Source organism: Oenanthe melanoleuca, chromosome 9 (assembly GCF_029582105.1).
Source record: "Oenanthe melanoleuca isolate GR-GAL-2019-014 chromosome 9, OMel1.0, whole genome shotgun sequence".
Lineage (NCBI taxonomy): Eukaryota > Metazoa > Chordata > Aves > Passeriformes > Muscicapidae > Oenanthe > Oenanthe melanoleuca.
Genome location: NC_079343.1, coordinates 23,294,403 through 23,311,665, shown reverse-complemented (window position 1 = coordinate 23,311,665; position 17,263 = coordinate 23,294,403). Strand labels below are relative to the sequence as shown.

Genomic DNA, 17,263 nt, shown 5'->3' with positions numbered 1-17,263 from the left:
TCATTTGATTTGAAAGATAATCCAATAAGCATCAATTAATAAAATTAACTTTGCAAGGATTGGATTTCCCTAGTGCATGAGACAGATTAAGGGACAGGCCAAAGGGGAAACAGAGCTGCAGCTTCTGTTCTAAAAAGGCATTTTTGTTAAATCCTGGACATTTTCCTCTGTGCAAGTGAAGGCTCAAAGCACTCCTGCCACACAGAAGACACTGTCTATGGGTGAATAAATCCCTCCCAGCTATTGGAACAGGCACTGCACAGGTCCTGAAAAACCAGGCTTGTCCAGGCTGGTCCTGCAGGCCCTGAGAAGTGGGAATGATGTGCAGAAGTTACAAACAAGGCAGACCTGCCAGTCCCAGCTCACAGCTGCAGGCTCTGCTGTCCCCAGACTGACTCTGAGCGCTGTCCAGCTCAGGCTGGAGCATCTCCCCATGGAAACACACAGTGATTATCCTGAGGAATGAAACAAATGAGAGGAAGACTGGAGGAGAAAGGAATGTGCAATATGCTTGGAAGTGAGGACAGCAGTGTCTGCAAGACCTGGAATAGTTAGTGTTCCTCTGCATCCTGTGACACTTGTACTGCTGCTTGCATAACCTGATCACAGCTGGAATAACTCATTCTATGTTACTGAAGACCAAACTGAGCTTTCTATAAGCCCTGAAAACAAAGGTTTGTAAAAGCTCTCTGCTGTCCAAATATGCTTTTGAATGATTAGCACCAGATTAAGCTATTTCACTTTTAACCACAGAACCATTTTCTTACTACAGCCAGTGCACTTTTGAGACAGTTTCCTCTACATGGCTAAAGGCAAAACACAGCACAAAAACTCTCCTGAGCTGCTGTAGTATTTTCAGAACAGCTTGGCTTCCCAGCACTGAAATGGAAATAATGCCTTTAGTGACCCCAAATACATTCTCAAGCACAAAACATACTTTGACACTTCAATTCATATAGCATGAAACTACCATGTATGTCAAAAAAAAAAAAAAAGAAATAAAAAAAAAAGAGCAATATGCTAAGTTACAAGAAAATGCCATTAGCCAGCAGTCTGTGGTTGCTGCAAAACTGAGCTCAGCCCATGAAAAATTAAAGGCTACAGAGACCTCTAATGCATCACATATCAGGAGAACCATTAAGTAATCAGTCAGCATCCAGTTTTATAGGCATTTTGGGCATAATTCAATCTCCATTCATTTTAGATCATTTCCTTAATGAAGTAATGCACTGGACATAAATATTTCAGTGCAACTCTCCAATGCTCTTTAAGTAGTAAACAGATTTCAGTAACACAGAACCCAATTAAGCAGTACAGAATAAAAACTGACATACAAAAAAACCTAAAGAAGGAGTAAATACAGGAATAGTGATGTGGCTAAGTCCACAAGAGTGGCATATGGATACAGCTGTGCTCCTGAAGAGCCATTAAAGACAATAAACAAAATCAAAATCGAAGAAAAATCTGGGGTTAAGATTCTATTCTATAGACAGACTGCCTCTCCCTTACATGTGCACCTCAATTTGGGGTAAGGATTGCTTTGCTGTTTCAGGTTTGTACAGCACCAACACAATGGGATGGGTATTTAGAAGGGAATTCCCCAGTGTTCTGCACAGCAGTGATGCTTTTCCTGTCCTCATGCTCAGCAAAAAGGGAAGGAATGGGTTACCAATAAAAATGTTTCCTTCAGTGCTTTTTTCCTGTCGTTCACAGCACTAAGTGGTCACTTTGCTACAGAACATCTCTCTTCCACAGGTTATGGTAGCTCAGTAGGACATTTAAAATACTTACTAGGAGGTTAGTACAGCAGCCATGTGCAAGCCCACACCCCATCTGGACCCTCCTGCTCTGCAGAAATCACCCACTCCTGTCCCTTTGGAGGGGAGAATACCAGGCCAAGTTTTCAGACAGGCTGCTTCCCACATGGGTATCCAGCACAGCCTTACAGAGCTGCCACACATCTAAAGGTCACTGCAAGCTTCAAAGCAGCAGCCACAGGTTCCTCTGGGATTCACACCACAGTATGATAAGATTCATCAAAACAGAAAGCACTCCAAGCCCAAGAAAACCATTTACAGCCTTTGAACCAAGGCTGAAGTGTTTCACACCAAAAGTTAAACAAACATGGGGGAAGTAAGCTAGGGAATTCATTTTAGCATGTAAGAGTCAATTTTTAATCCTCTGAAGAGTAAACCAAAACACTTTACAACAAAAGGAGAGAAAAGTTTAAATCCATCAGAAGGATGGGAAAGAGTCTTTCCAAGTGAGAAAAACCCTATTCCCAGGAGAGCAGCCTGGGAAGGGCTGGTGATAAAAGGGAGGAGTCACATTAAGAGCTTATAGGGGAAGGTGGTGGAGACTCTGGCTCCTAGCTGGAGCTGGGTGTGAGTGGTTGTGTTACTTGTCAAGCAGAACTCCCTGTTCTTTGGGGAGTTTTGATTTCATGTAATGTTTTAAAACTTGTCTAATTTTCTTTTCTTTATGTTTTCATAATGTCCTAGTAGCTGATGTGTTGCATTGGTAGGGAACAGCATTCCTGTGGCTGCCCAGGTCTGAGGTCATGGCAGATCTACTCACAGCTCATCACACAGTGAGCTTGCCCTGGGCCTGAGGCAAGAGCCCAGGGAAAATACTGCCCCTGATCTTCCCTGGATTACACTGTGTACTGCCAAAGGGGCTTCTATGACTTCAATTCTGCTGTTTTCTTAAAGTTTTTGTGTGTTTGGCTTTGCCACATATTCAACATCGTTAAGATCCACATTGTGCTGCACAGTTTCTACAATGAAATAAACAGAAGGTATGCAATACTGTAAATAAGAAAATTGCCTAAATACTACCCTGCAAGCTCTCCATAGTCTAGGTGCCAATGGCTACTACCACCTATGCTGCCAAATGATATATATATATATAAATTTAAAGGAATATAGGACTCCAAAGACACTGGTTCAAGCCAAAACCACCCAGAAGGGCTTGCCTAGATGGCTGAACCCTTTCAGCTCGAGCTTCAACTGCCACGTCTAACAGCACACAAAGTGAGCAGGCTGCAACAAAGCAGCCAGCAACCACACAGCCCCAGTAACACAGGCCACACAAGGCAAGAATTACCAGTTTGGTGCAGTTATAACTTTTGTCACAAGATGGCAATTTTACTCTAAAAACACACAATGGCCAGCGGCAGCAGGCGACCGGTTAAACCTGAACACAAGTGTCACAGGGAATGCTGTCCCCCACGAGCAGGAAATCCCCACACACAACCCAAATCCCAAAAATCGCTGTGGGGATGGGTCTCTCTTTATTAAGGGACAAAGTATTCACCTCTTCTCAACACAGCACACAGCAATTTTAAACGTTCACCCCAATCATTTCTCCATTCTTCAGCTTTTTCAGTCACCCAAAAACGCGAATCTGAGCTCCTCTCTCGCCTCGTACCAAAGGTACATCTCACCAGTCACTCACACAGTCACTCACACAGTCAGGACCCAATCAGTTAAAATAACAGCAACAAAAATAGCAGCAGTAATGTTCTTGGTGCCTCTCTTTGCCTTTGGAGGAGAGGGCACTGCAAGGAATTCCTTCCTCCAGACCTGCCTGCACGCTTGATGGGAGGGACATTAACAGGCACCTTCAGTGTTTCATCAGTTGTGAGCTATTAACAATTAAATAAAAACACACAAGTGAGGTGATTGAGTGGGGTTCATGCATCCCTTGGCAGGCTGAGCAGAAATTTTTGGGATAACGAGCTGTGTGACAGCTGGCAGCCAGTGCCAGTGGTGGGAATAAACCTTGAGTAGGTGGGCATCTCATCCTCTTCCCAAACTCCACCTCCTCTTGGTAAACCTCCTGCTGCTGTGCCAGCACCTGTTAAAGCTCCTTTTGTTTTGCTGGGACAAAGCTCACACTCCCCAAGCACCCTCTGGTATCATGCACGTGCATGGCCATGTCAGCACTCTCTGGACACTGCCTGCACTGGGGGGAGGATGAAGAGGGGAGGAAGGCAGAGTGTAGAGCACTCACTCTTGGGTCAGAACCTATCATAGCTCCAAGCTCAGCTCAGGGAAGGAGATGCTGGTGCACTTCTGCTCACCTGGGTATAAACCCCACCAGTGACACACACGGGTTCCTCTGGCTTACAATTAAACCCTGCCATAATTTCCAAAATTTCCAAAAAAACCATAATTTCAGTAAAATGAGAAAACATTCAAATCTGAAATAGCCAGGAAAGATTTGTCCTGTGACGTGGCATGATGCTGTTTACACATAAATAGAAATCATGTGCAGCATGGCTTCCAGTCCTCAGCACCAGCCAGGGCTCCTGTGCCTGTGTTTGAAGCCTGGCCCCAAAAGGCCACGAGTTGAGTCACTGAGGTGGAGTTAGGATCTGTCTGGGGGGAAAAGGGCAGGGTGAGAGCTATTGCTGAGCAAAAGTAGTGCCAGGGGAAAGGAGACTGTGAAAACTGGTGTCAGTACTCAGAGCTGCTGCTCACCAGCAACAACATGAAACAGGAGCAGGTTTTGGCAGAGCTGCTTGGGTGCTTGTCTGGGGCTCTCTGGGGTCAGTCAGGGAAGCACTGACATGCAACAAATACCCAGCTGCCAGACTCAGGTTCTGAGTTTGATTTAAACTTGGTTTGCAGCCTGATCCCAGGTCTCAATAAATCTAATTTTTGCCATTAACTGTGACAGGAATTCTGGCTAGAGTGATTCAGGGTCGACTCAGGGCACTGTTCAAGGATCACTGTCTCTGAAAGAAGAAATCAGGGTGATGGACACATGTACCTCAGACATGAGATAACTGATGGGTGCCAGGAGCTGTCTCTTGTTGCTACCAGGATGGTGTAAAGAATGTAGGGACTAGCTTTGCTCAGTACTGGAAGAGAGAAGGAATAGTTTCAGGAATAAACCGGGGTTTCACATGGCAGAGGGGATTTTCTCCACCTCCAGCCATGCTGTAACCCACCAGGCCTGGAAAATAAACTGGGAATGGTACATACCTACCATGTGTAGTACAGCAAGTCATTTGTGCCTCAGATACCTCAGCTGGTTTAGGTTCTTGGTCTCTGCAGCCATGATTTGCTTTCTGAACAAAAGAAGCATCAGTTCCAGGTGGGAACCCCTAGCATCATGGAGCTGGGTGGGAGATGACGATCTGGACATGCACACAGGCAGGAGAGTGCAGCTGCCACCTGCAACCCCACCCTGCAGGGCAGTATGAAACAGCCAAAGGGGCAGTCAGGCTGCTGGGACCCAGCAATGGTGACTTCAGCAATCTCCACTGGCTTTTTTCACAGATGGATACATGGGAAGCCTTGATCCACCCACCATGGCACACCCACAGCCTGAGAGCTGCATGCAGCTTGGAAACTCAGAGACCACAGTTTTCTGGTACAGAAAAACATCCCCAGGGGCTCTTCAGTGTTCTTTTTGTGGTCCCCACACCCAGTTCTGTGTGCACATGACTGCACCAGGTGGAAGATGTTTCTCAGGGCTCCAGCTGGCCCTGCTCCCACCACAGCCTAGTGCTTCAACAAGTGCCAAGACTGGCATGAAAGGAGCCTTTCAGAGAAAACAGACTGACCCAGTCACTCCAGACAAGAGGCTGCAAGAGGTTGTAAGCTGGCAGAGCTCTTGGCACTCCCAAGAGCCTTTTTTTTTCACAACCAGGCTCTTCCCCTGCCAGCCATGTGTGTTTTGCTGACTCCTACTCACTGCTAGTACCCAAGGTACTCTGAGATGCAGCTGGTGGAAGGTAAGGACAACATCGAGGCACATGGTGTGATATAGACCCTAACCTAACCCAAAAGTGAGCTCTGGTGGAGTCAGAGCACTCACTTGTGCAGCCCAAGCCCCTGGCCCACAGAGGGAAAGCCTGGAGCACCCTGTGCTGGGGTGACAAAGGACTCTCTGCCCTCCTGTGCAATGCTTGTTCTTAGCAAGCAGAGAGAAATTAGTAAATAAGCATTTAAGAAAGGCTTACAGTCTGGATGCAAGATCCAAAATTTGTATTTTGTAAATTACTCTTTATTTCAGCATGTTCAGTCACAAACAGTTTGTGACATGACAATGGGATCAGGTCTGCTCATGTTTGAGCTGCATGTGGCTGCAGCCTCAGCTGATGCCTTTGATGACAGCAGTCAGGCCCAGGGTATTTACCATTTTTCCTTCTTGCATTCTGCCCCACCACTGTAGGTACATGTTGTTTGAGAGAATCTTCAACCCTTGCTTTTTGAAAAAGTAAAAGCTATGTTAATGAAATAAGAAAGAGCATCCTATCCTTGCAAATAATCATACTGCTTTATTTTTTCAGTATCACAGTCTCAGGAAATGAAACAGTCCAGATCTTTTCCAAGATATTACATAGCCTTTTTTCCATCTGTCTGTCAACAAAATAATCAAATTAAATACAAATTTGTTTGTTTGCTACATCTATTACAGTGGAAGAACATAATTGCTGATAGGAGCAGCTATGTTTCAGGAACAAAGGGTGGATCAAAGTCTTATTTTCCCCTGCTTTTGTGTAACCCACTTAGGTTTTCAGAAAAGCACACAGAGGGACAGAAGGAAGTGGTGAATAACAAAATACAGAGGTTTATTGAACAATGGGGCAAGGCAATGTTCCCTTTACATTCGATGACAATTCAGGAATATGAAGCTAAACATGCTATACACACACACAGACATGATACTTTGGTTAAATGTCATTCAGAAGTTCTATGCCAAACCTGGTAAAATTATAGAGTGAACAGTCAAAATAAAACCAAGAATAGGCTTGCATAGACAGATTATTGTCAGTGTGCAATTCATATTTAAGGATTAGCTGTTACAATGCAGGATACACTTGCAGCTCTGAGGAATTTAAGCCTTCTGACTAATCCACCTCATTGCATGGCTAATATTTAGATTCAACAGGCTGAAAGTTTACCCTGAAGAGCTAAATGAGACAACTGCAGTTATTTATCTGAGGCAATTAACTATATTGCAGTGCACAGATGCAGCTGGAGACAGACCATGGAGTCTACTTAGAGTGAACACTGATACAGTGGAACTTGTTTACCATGAAGTAGAAAATACTCATTTGTGTGTGCCACTGTCCTCTCTGGGACTCTCCTGAAGAGCCCAAACTGCCTGGTTAAGCCTTGTCCTGTGCTACTGATGGGGAGGAGGTGGCTGATAGTATCTCCTGCCCAGAAACTGAGGCTTGGGCAGCCCCTGAACATGAAGCCCATGTCCCACTGCCTGTCCTGGGCAGGGCAGTCCAAGTGGCACCTGTGTGCAGCACAGCCACAAATGTGCTGGAGTGCAGCAAACTGGGATCTCTGCTGCAAAAAGAAGACAGACAAGCTGCCTGTGGTGTGCTCCATGCAAGGGACTATGCCCCACACCCCCTCCCAAAGCAACTGCAAAACTAAGCCCTGAACACCTTGGGAGAGTGAGGCAAAACCAGCTGTCCAGTGTCTGGGGACAGATAAAGAGCAAAGCTCAGACACCACCACCCTGCTGGGCATTCCTGCTGCAGCACCTGCCCTGGCACAGGACAGCACTGAGCTCAGGCACCTGTCAGGCCATGCTGGGAGCTGTGCTCCAGCTCCTATTGCATCCCACACAGTCCTGCAGCATCAGTGCTGCCAGGAGGGACAGCAGGAGCCATCTGCTCAGGGGACAAACACACAGGAGACTGTTCTGTGAAGGAAGCAGTGAGTTTCATGGACTGGCTGTGCTCAGTTACCAGAGTGTAAACTAAGTAGGGGAATCCTCACACTGTCTCCAAGTGCTCCCCTTTAGATAAACATATATATAAATTAGCAATCCACAGTTAGTTTGCATACAGGATAATATGAATTAAAATAAAAACCTTGATAATAAAAATATAATATACACATTGATGAACAGCAATAAACTGAATGATAATACTAGAATGTAACAGTGGCTGTAATTTGGCACAAAATAAACACACAGATGTCTAGCACTGTAAAAATAATAACCCATTTTTTTTTCCATAAGTAGAGAATGTTATCAATCCTGATTCAAATCCTGATAGGTGGGAATGCAGAGATATAAAAATACTGTACATACAAGATCCCTTTTATAGAGAGAGAAGCAGACTGCAGCATCTGTAACTTCTATCCTTCCCCAAGAGGAGAAATTCAATGATGAGAATTCATCTATCCTTAAGAGCTGATATTTCCTCACCCCACCAAGTTCAAACCCATGAAGTTCCTTAAAAAAGATGAAATCAACCTGTTGGATCTATCCCTGTGACAACAACTGCTTCTTGCTGTAGGAAGCTGTACAGTCCACATTAAGACAGTGTTTCATAGCAAGGTGACTCAGGTCAGCCTGCTGAAGACATCGAGTATCCCTGCTGTAAGGCACGATCCCTCCAGGTCACCCCACCTCTCTTCTGCAGACCATTGTGCTTTGGATGGAGGGGAGGAGGTGCTGAGAGCTCTTGCTGCTGAGGTGAGCTACTAGGAAGGTTAGGAAGTGCCAGGATTTCAAGGAGATGAATTTTCCACATGGTGCTGGATGCCTTGTCAATGCAGAGAGTCAGAAAGGGATGCAGGACCTGAATGACCTGGGCAGGGTCCCAGCCAGGGCTCCAACATGCTACTAAATCCAGAGCAAACCCATAGGCAAAGCTACTGAAACTTGGCAAGAGTAAACAAGTAAAAAAAATCCAGATACTTAAACATTTTTCTGTCATACAAAAGAAATATTGCTCTAAGTGTTTTTTTTTTTTTTAAAGATCAGCTTAATTGTGCCACTTTCCAGGAACACATGTACAAGGTGCTGATTTTGCATCTCACCTACACAAGCTGTATCCTCTTGACTCTCAGCAGAACTCTGGCTGCTGAGCCCCAAGGGAAGTGGCTCCTTGTTCATCCATGATCTTAATTCCTGTTGACTGCAGTGGGAGCATGGAATCCCTTTTCAAAAGTGGTCACTAAGTATGAAAAGTCCAGTTGCAACCTCTGCCACAGGAGGTCTCTAACCTGTATGGCTGCATGAGGATCCCAACATGCAGAAGAAGAACAATTGCTCTGTTCTTATCCCACTGACTACCTGCTTTCCTCAGCTGCCACTCCTAGTATTTCTCTCCCCCTTCCAGCAAAACCTTAGACACCCCATTTTCACAAGGACTATGGAGTAATAAAACAGGAGAAACACACACAAGGGTCAGCAAACGAATAAAGGTAGGGAGAAAGAAAAAAGGATGAGGTCTAAGGGAGGACACAGAGCAAAACAGCCCATAAAGCATTCAGCACATTCCAAAAGCATCCAAGGAAGCAGCAGCTGCTCCTGGGATCCTTCTCCTGGGCTCCTGCCTCTTGATGTCTTGGCCAGAGAGCTTGGCTGGCCACTAAGGAGATCCTACAGCTCCACAGAGGAGGCACTGAGGTGTTCTTCAGACTCCACCCAGCTTCCAAACTACCAGAGTTTTCCCTCACATTTCTACTCACTACCACTGACACCAACAACTTGGATATTCCCAAGCACCTCTCCTGAATTAATGTCAGAGGCCTCAAGGGTCTTCATGACTTCTCTGAGTGGGTTAAGACAAAAGCTGCACCAGCCAACTGCAGTGCAAAAAAGTCCATCACAGCCTGATACAGAGGCCCATGGAGGGCTGAATTCCTAGTTGGTGATTTCCCCTTGCCTTTTGGAGAGAGACACCAGTTTTCTGCAAGCATAGCCAGTACAAAGCTCAACTTCTAATTTGGCAGGACTTTTCTCCATCCAGTTTTCACAAGTGTACCAGGTGATACAGGCAGCAGTGCCTGGACTAGGGTGTCTGTAGGAAGTATTAATTCTTACAAACCCACCAGGCATCCATTTCACAACAATAATTACTCTGATGGCAATGGAAGGGAAAAGTCCACAGGAAAAAAAAAAAAAAAAAAAAGGCATTTGCAGCAGTAGAAATTTTGACTGTTACATGAAATACAAAAATAAATTCTTACAAAATAAAACCTTGTAGATGAGGTTGCCACACTGGGCCAAGTTATCAACTCAAAAAGAAAAAAATTAGCATCTATGTTGGGTTTTTTTCTGAATCCTTTTGAACAACATAAGTACTTCTGAATGGACAGCAACAGAATGAGAAGAGGGAACAAGGCAAGGACAGTAAAATCTAGCTGCTGACTGGGATATTTCCTGAGAAGCAGCAGCAAGCAAGGCCTTGCAAGTCACTTAGGGGCCCATGCAGGCAGGTAAGCCACAGCCTGGAAGAAAGGGTATGCAGGTAGCAGGATTCTGCCCATACACAAAGTCCTACATGGCAAGATTTTTGGTTAGGGTATCCCTGGAGCAGAGATCTACTGGGGTTGTGTGGTTCTTCACAGGTACTGAACTGCTGCCAACAGGCCAGTGGGGGTAGGAGATGGAAGTCTCTTGAGTTGTTGGTAAAGGCAAGACATGGGCTTCTGATGTGGTATTAACCTTGCCCCTGCAATTTATGTGAAAAAAGAGTTGTCCTGTCTTCCAGTGATTTGGCCCAATAACTATCCTGGCCAGGACAAGAGCCAAGGTTAAAGCCTTACAGCTGCCTTGGGGCTTGAGTCATGCACTAGAGGAACAGCAGACAGCCATGCCCTCTTCCTATTTACTAGAAGTGCTCTCTCTCCACAAAGCTCCAGAGAGCTGCCAAGGCCCCTCTCCCAGGCAGATCAGTGGTGAGGAAACAAGTCCATGTTTCCATCCCCAGGCACAGGTTCTCTCCTCCTCTGCAGAGCCAGAGGCAGAACTGCAGCTGCTGGAGACGACAGAGAGATTGGTGAGACAGACTCAGTGCTGGCACTAGGGCTGGGCTGCAGGGGCAAGGCAGCCAAGCTCACTGCCATGAACTGGGCTGGCCCATGAATAACCAACCTGCCCTGGCTGAACAGACTCCAAGACAGTGTCCAGATGTTCAGCTTTGTAGTTTAAAAATACACCTGTAAATAATGGCAAAAAAATTATTAAAAAGACTGAAGAATTTAAATGAGAGGAGGCCAAGGAAAAAGGCTACTTTTTGTGCAAGAGAAAAATTATTTTCAAAGAATGGAGGGAAAACAAGCCAGGAGGGAATCACTGTATGGGAAAATATATACAGACAGCTAACTGGCAGACCCTGCTGTGCCCTAGAGAGAAATGATTTTTTTATTCCTGTCTGGAGTTTGCCTGGGGTGCTGGATGGAGCAGTGGAGAGGAAAAGCAGTCAGCACAGACATCGTGTGGACTGTTCAGCACTCTGTGTCTGGCTTTTGGATTTTGAATTTGATGTTCAATGCCCATATGGCCCTCTCTCCATCAACCCCATGTTTACAAGACATATCCAAGTTCACAAACAAGTTACTCTACTCAAGTGCATCAGCAACTGAGCTAGGAGTTACAGGAGATCCTACTTGGCTTTAATTAAATTCCTTGGCTTCTGCCACACTGAAGCTCAAAGTAGGTGACCACAGAGGTCCCTTCAGATACACAGATCTGTTTGTATGAGTCTTCCCAAACCACAACTCACAGCTTCTGAAATTCCCTGGCAAATCCTAAGTCATGCACACAAGGTCAAATTTCAACTGTCTTTCCTTTTAACTGTTCTATCCTATATCCTGGAGCTAAATGCCTATACACACTCTATTCAGATTGTTGGAAACCCTAGAAAGAAATACAGCATTTAAATAGTCTGTTCCATAGGCTATTTCTGCCTCACCAGTCTCAAGGTTTGGCTTTTGCTGGTTTATGTTTGACAGTGCTCTCTCCTTCCTAAAAGCTCATATGACTGTCAGTTTGGCTCAGCTGTCCTATCCAACACAGGAAAAAACACAATTCTTCTTATAGCTCTCTTTGCTAAGTTATCCTAATGCAGAAAGGATTTGTACTTCTGATGTTCTGCTGCATTACCATTACTCAACTAATTTCTTCAATTTTCCTCCATCGTACATGCATCTCAATTTGTCCTATTTTTCAGAGTTCCAGCCAAACTTAAAAAATAAAAAGAAAAGAATGTATGAGGGAACTGTTGAGCCAGCTGGTTGATCTGCACAGCTCAATGGCAGCTAGATTACACTGCACTGCTCAAGTCATCACAGATGAGTAAGAAATTAAAACAAACAATTTTCCTTAATATGATGACACTTAAAGAGATGATCCTGGGAGTGGAGGGTGGGCCTCCCAACAGGTCAGGAATCGAGAAAGTTGCCTGGCAATTCCAGTAATGTTTGCTACAGAAGAGTCAGTACCAAAGCAAAGGCTAGCACAGTTTACTGCTTCCTACGGGAACCTGGAAAACAAAACAGAAAGGAAACAGTCTGTGAGGCTAGATCCTGCTGAAAAAAATACTCCCTGAAGTCATATTTTACCTGTCCCACCCTCCTGTCTGCCTGTCTGACTTCTAGGGTACTAGTAAAGTCAAAGGCCAGAATGGGAACTAAATATTACATGACTCAAGCAAAAGGAAGGATAGATCCACAAGACAGGCAGACATGGGTATTTCTTCTAGGGTGTGAATGGTGCTGCAGCCCCATTGCACAGTCTCACTAAACCAAACAGACCCAAAAAGTGCCATCAACTTTCCAGCTTGCTTGATGAAGACAGAACATAAGTTTACCAAGCTAAGTTTTGGAAAGGGAAGCATCCACATTTAATCACTAGTGGAGCTGGAAGGAATCTGAGATTGAGTTAAACTCAGACTGCCCCAGAGGCTCTACAGGTAACTCAGACAATGGGCATTCAGATTTAAAACAACTACAGGGGCGACCCTACCCACACTGCTCTGTGCCAAGTGATTTTAGGAAACAAACCAACAAAGCAGTGCTGAGATGCTACAGGAATAAAACCAGCCAGCTCTCAGGACAAGTTTTAGTCTGCTCATCCCATCTGTTTGCCAGACAGGTGAGGTTCTGTCTTGTATTGGATTGTTTGAGAATAGTGAGTCACCTAAAATCCATCATAATGTTGTCTTCATGTCATTTCTTTGTCATTTGCTACCTGGATTTACAGTCATTCATCATTAAGAGATCACAAAAGGACATGCAGACAGCATCTTGACAAATTCCAGGCAACCCAATTCAGTTTTTTAGTCTCTCAGCCTGCAACATGCTCAGCAATTCCAACCCAAATGCTGCCCAGCATCACCTGCCTGCTGGGGCATTAATTCCTATTCCCCTTCTCTATGTGCATCACTTTCAATCACCCTGTCCCCTGCAGGCTCCCTGTGTGAGGAAAACAGCTGACAGCAGCCCAAGTGCTGGGCAGCCCTGGGGCTGATCCTACCTTTAGGAGAGTGCTCAGGTTTGGGCATCTGGCGCAAGGGGCTGGGCTGGCTCGTGTAATACCGAGAGTGCTCCAAGTCATCGGGGAGAGGCTGCGACCTGCCAAGCACAGGGTAAAAGGCACAACAGTGTAGCAAGAGCAACATCTCACTGTCTGGTCTGTTACTGTCAGCTTGATGCAAACCCTGCCTGGCCCAGACCTTCTGCCTGCATGCAGAACAGCTCCTCTAAGCACAGCTCTTTACTGTTTTTGCAGTGAGAAAAGCAGAGTATTTACTGCTTGTCATGGACCTCTTTCATTTAATAATGGTTTAAATTGTCAGGAAATAAAGAATTTCCATTATGAAGTTTGCTGCAAACTTCACTCAAAAGGGCAGTGTTTTAAAGTGGTTAATGCTTGCACAGTTTTACCCCTAGAGTATTTTAATATGATCTCTCAATCTCCAGCTGCACATTCCACTTGCTGTTTCCTTCGCAAATTCAACAAGAATTTCTAGGTTCCTTTTTGGAATAGAAATTAAAGCCACTGGGGTCACTTCCAGGGTTTAGTACCTCATGAAGAGCATCGAGCCAGAGTATCAAGGGATTCAGAAGCAGCACTGGGCTACAGCATGTTCCCAGTTTGGGATGAGACACCCCAAAGCACAATGCTCTTGCTGCAGTGGGAGCTGTGTACAGGGCTTAACTGGGAGCAAGGACCAAGGGAGCAGCTGTACAAATGCCATGGTGATTACTCCTTCCTGCCCAGAGATGACATTTGGTTTCACACCCCCAGAAGCTGTTTAACCCTCTCAATGTTTCTCTGCCATTTAACAAATGTCACTGCACAAGCTCATCAATCTCCATGAGCAGCGGGCACGGGGTCCAAGATGGACAAGAGCCATGAGCACAGTGAGTGACGCATGTCACCAAACACCTCATGAGCTCCGTGCCCCCATGGCCCTGCGCTCCCTGAGTCCCTTGTGGGAGGGTCAGGCTGGTCATCCCACACCTCCTCCCAAGCTTCCCAACTGCACTCCCCACTCCTGCCAGCCAGCTCAAGCTCACCTTGAAGGCCTGTCACTTCTGTGTCGCTGGGTTTCGGGCCCCTCTCTCGACCTCGAGCGCGTGGACTCGCCTGCATCAGGCTGATGGGAAGAAGGGAAAATCAATCTCACCTTGCAAGACACCAGCCAGTACACTGGGACTGCCACAATTCCACACAGTCCTTTTGTGCTTGGTTTACACACAAAATTAACTACAGCCAGACATGCAAATGGCAGCATCAGGACTCGTTTTCAGAAAACAAAACCCAGCCTTGCGGAGCCAAACTCAATTTTTGAGCTAAAGCGTGACAGCAGTAAGGGACTGTTCTGAAGCTGGGGCTGAACAGTCTGGGTGCAGTGACTGTGCACAAGGCTGGGCTGAGCAGAAAGGACCAGCTGCAGGCAGCTGTGCTCCTGCAACCACTGAAACTCGGTAAGAAGGTTAAAACACCAGAGCTGCCACCATCAGGCCCCAGGATTAACATCACATCCCCTTTAGCACCTTAGCACTGCTGACCATAACATCTGTTTCCTATCCCCTCCCATGCTGGCCAGCCAAGCCTCTCTGGTGTTACTCCTACAAAAACCAGGCACAACAGACTCAGGACTTTCATTACACAGCCAGTTACAAGGCAGTGACAACAGAAGCAGCTGCATTGCCCTTACACAAACAGAACCAACTACTGCTTTTATTGCTGCAGTCAGGATTTCAGCCAAAGGAAGGTCCTGCACCAGGGACTGACAGTGCTTCAGGGAGGCCACAAGGTACTGTGACATCCAGTGCCATCCTCCACAGCCAGAGCCCAAGGACTACCTTGCTTGAGGCTGAAGTCAAAAGCATCTAACCAAGGAGGTGGCTCCAAAAGGCTTGGGAAGCAGCTGAATAACAGACAGCAAGACCCTTTAGTTGCATCACCACCTTTTGCTCTCACCATACACACTCACCTCCCTCTGGAAATGGGAATAACGTTACAGCACCTTATCTGTGGTGCCTCCTGAAGCCTGGCATACCTTCCAATCTTGATCATGCCTCCTCTTTTCAAAGGAAGACTTTTCTTTTTCTTTCCCTTTTCTTAAAGCCTTTTTCTCCTCAGCCATCAAGAGCCGAGCAATTTCCTGGAAGGGAAACACAGACTCTGTCAGACAATTTTACAGCTCTTGTGGGTTTGAGTTACTCAAACCCCTTCCCATGGACAGCTGCTGAATAGTAAAGGTGCAAATCCAGGATTTCACCCATCTGTGACCAGAAATCAAGGCATAAGGCAAAATTAAGACTGGTGACATGCAGCATGTCCAATAGCAGCATGATTTACCGGAACTGCATTTGCAGAACCTCTCTGCCTACTATTCATTCTCCTTAAAGGGTTTGGGTTGGTGGTTCATCTCACAGCATCTTGGATAGTCTCCCACAGGGCTCAGATACAAGAAATGGTCTTACAGAACCATGAACTTCCTGCCTTTGTCATGGTTGCAACAGGCAGTGCAACTCCCTGCTTGGCTTTATACACAAAACGCATCTGGGAGAAAATCCCTCTGGAACCCCACGTGTCCCCTACAAGGGCAGAAATTAACAACTAGAGAGTCAGAGGACACAAGGGCTGTTTAGCAGCTTCTACAATTAAAGGAATTCCATAAGTATATGACTTGCTGCTTACCTCATCTTGGGCTACTTGAGCTGCCTTCTGATCTGCTTCATTAGCCTGGTGGGGGGAAGGAGGGAAATGGGGAAGGAAAAACAGAGAAAAAAAATTAACATCTCTGAATTAATCATACTCATTAACCTATCGGGCAGGGCAAGTAGGGGCCCATACAAATACACCATCATCCTCTCCAAATATACTTAGCTACCCCAATACTTACCTTACAACCCAACTCCAATCTCAGCTTTGCAGCTGAATTTTGCCCTCATGTATCAGGCCACACCACAATGCATTTCCTGCTGCCTTCTCTCTCAAAGATGGGCAATGGCCTGTCTCACTTGAGAGATGCTCACATTGACTACATGCCATTCTCACCTGCCTGGAAACATCCATTTAATATCACTCTGCTTCAGTACTTTAATTTTGGGGTGTTTATTTCAAAAAAATAGGGCTTAACAATTGGAAGCCAGCTGTCACTCCATATTTGTGTGTATGGAAGACAAAGGTAATTAGCAGAATGCACAGAAGCAGCACCTTAGGTCTTACAGTCACTCTCATATATTAAAGATTTACAAATTAAAGTTGTCTGTGCTGGTTGCCTTAGTTCCTTTGAGTTGACCAATGCACCCTCTCTACTTACCAGGAGTTCCTCCTCCTGCAGCTTCCGAGCAATCTCTGCATCAGACAACTCCTGCTCCATTCGGAGTCCATCGTACATGGCTTGTTTCATCCCCCTCAAATTAGTGCCTACAGAGTTGAGAGAAAACAATCAACTCAACCATTCTCCAAATTCTTTGGGAAGGAGATCCCCACCATCTCCTCAGCCACCTGCAAACCCCCCACTCAAGAGAACCAGAGATCCCCAGTGTACCTGCCACACTGCTGGTGTGAGAGCACCTTGAGCTGAGGTGCAGCACACACCTTAGGGAGGTTTCTCTAGGCACAGCACTATCTGACACACCCTTAGACAACATGTGCAGCTCCATGGCAGAACAGACCATGTCCCTTGAAGCAGTCTTTGGTGACAGCAATGCTGGCAAAGGAACTGTAATTCGTCACTCTCTGCATTGATACAGAGGCAAAGCTGGGCAGCAGAGAGCAGCCCAACATTTGGTATGAGCACAGCAGAGTCTGAACACACTGCTGAAGCAGCATGGGCTGCAAGGGTTACCTGGGACAGGCTCACATGAGTTTTCAAACAATTTCTTTCTTGGGATGACTCATGAATTTTACAATTCAATGAGAAAATAGAAAAGTAAACATTTTTGAAGTTTATATAATGTTCAGTTTTTGTTTTGAGTATAGAGTTCAGTTATTTTAAAGCTAAACCTGATTAAGACCTTCTATTTCC

At 45.6% G+C, this 17,263-nt stretch overlaps 1 protein-coding gene across 2 annotated transcripts in view; it reads right to left on the bottom strand.

Moving 5' to 3' along the window:
• Positions 1-6,269: 6,269 nt before the first annotated feature.
• The window catches only part of CCDC50 (coiled-coil domain containing 50), a 42,466-nt gene continuing 31,472 nt past the window's right edge, over positions 6,270-17,263 (bottom strand). For both annotated transcript variants that reach the window (XM_056498509.1, XM_056498510.1), the window contains 6 exons: positions 16,553-16,659; positions 15,928-15,972; positions 15,284-15,388; positions 14,295-14,374; positions 13,249-13,346; positions 6,270-12,256 (listed from right to left, as the gene is read on the bottom strand). In XM_056498509.1, the coding sequence (XP_056354484.1) occupies positions 12,237-12,256; positions 13,249-13,346; positions 14,295-14,374; positions 15,284-15,388; positions 15,928-15,972; positions 16,553-16,659 (455 nt within the window). In that variant the 3' untranslated portion in view covers positions 6,270-12,236. The remainder of the gene's footprint in view (positions 12,257-13,248; positions 13,347-14,294; positions 14,375-15,283; positions 15,389-15,927; positions 15,973-16,552; positions 16,660-17,263) is intronic.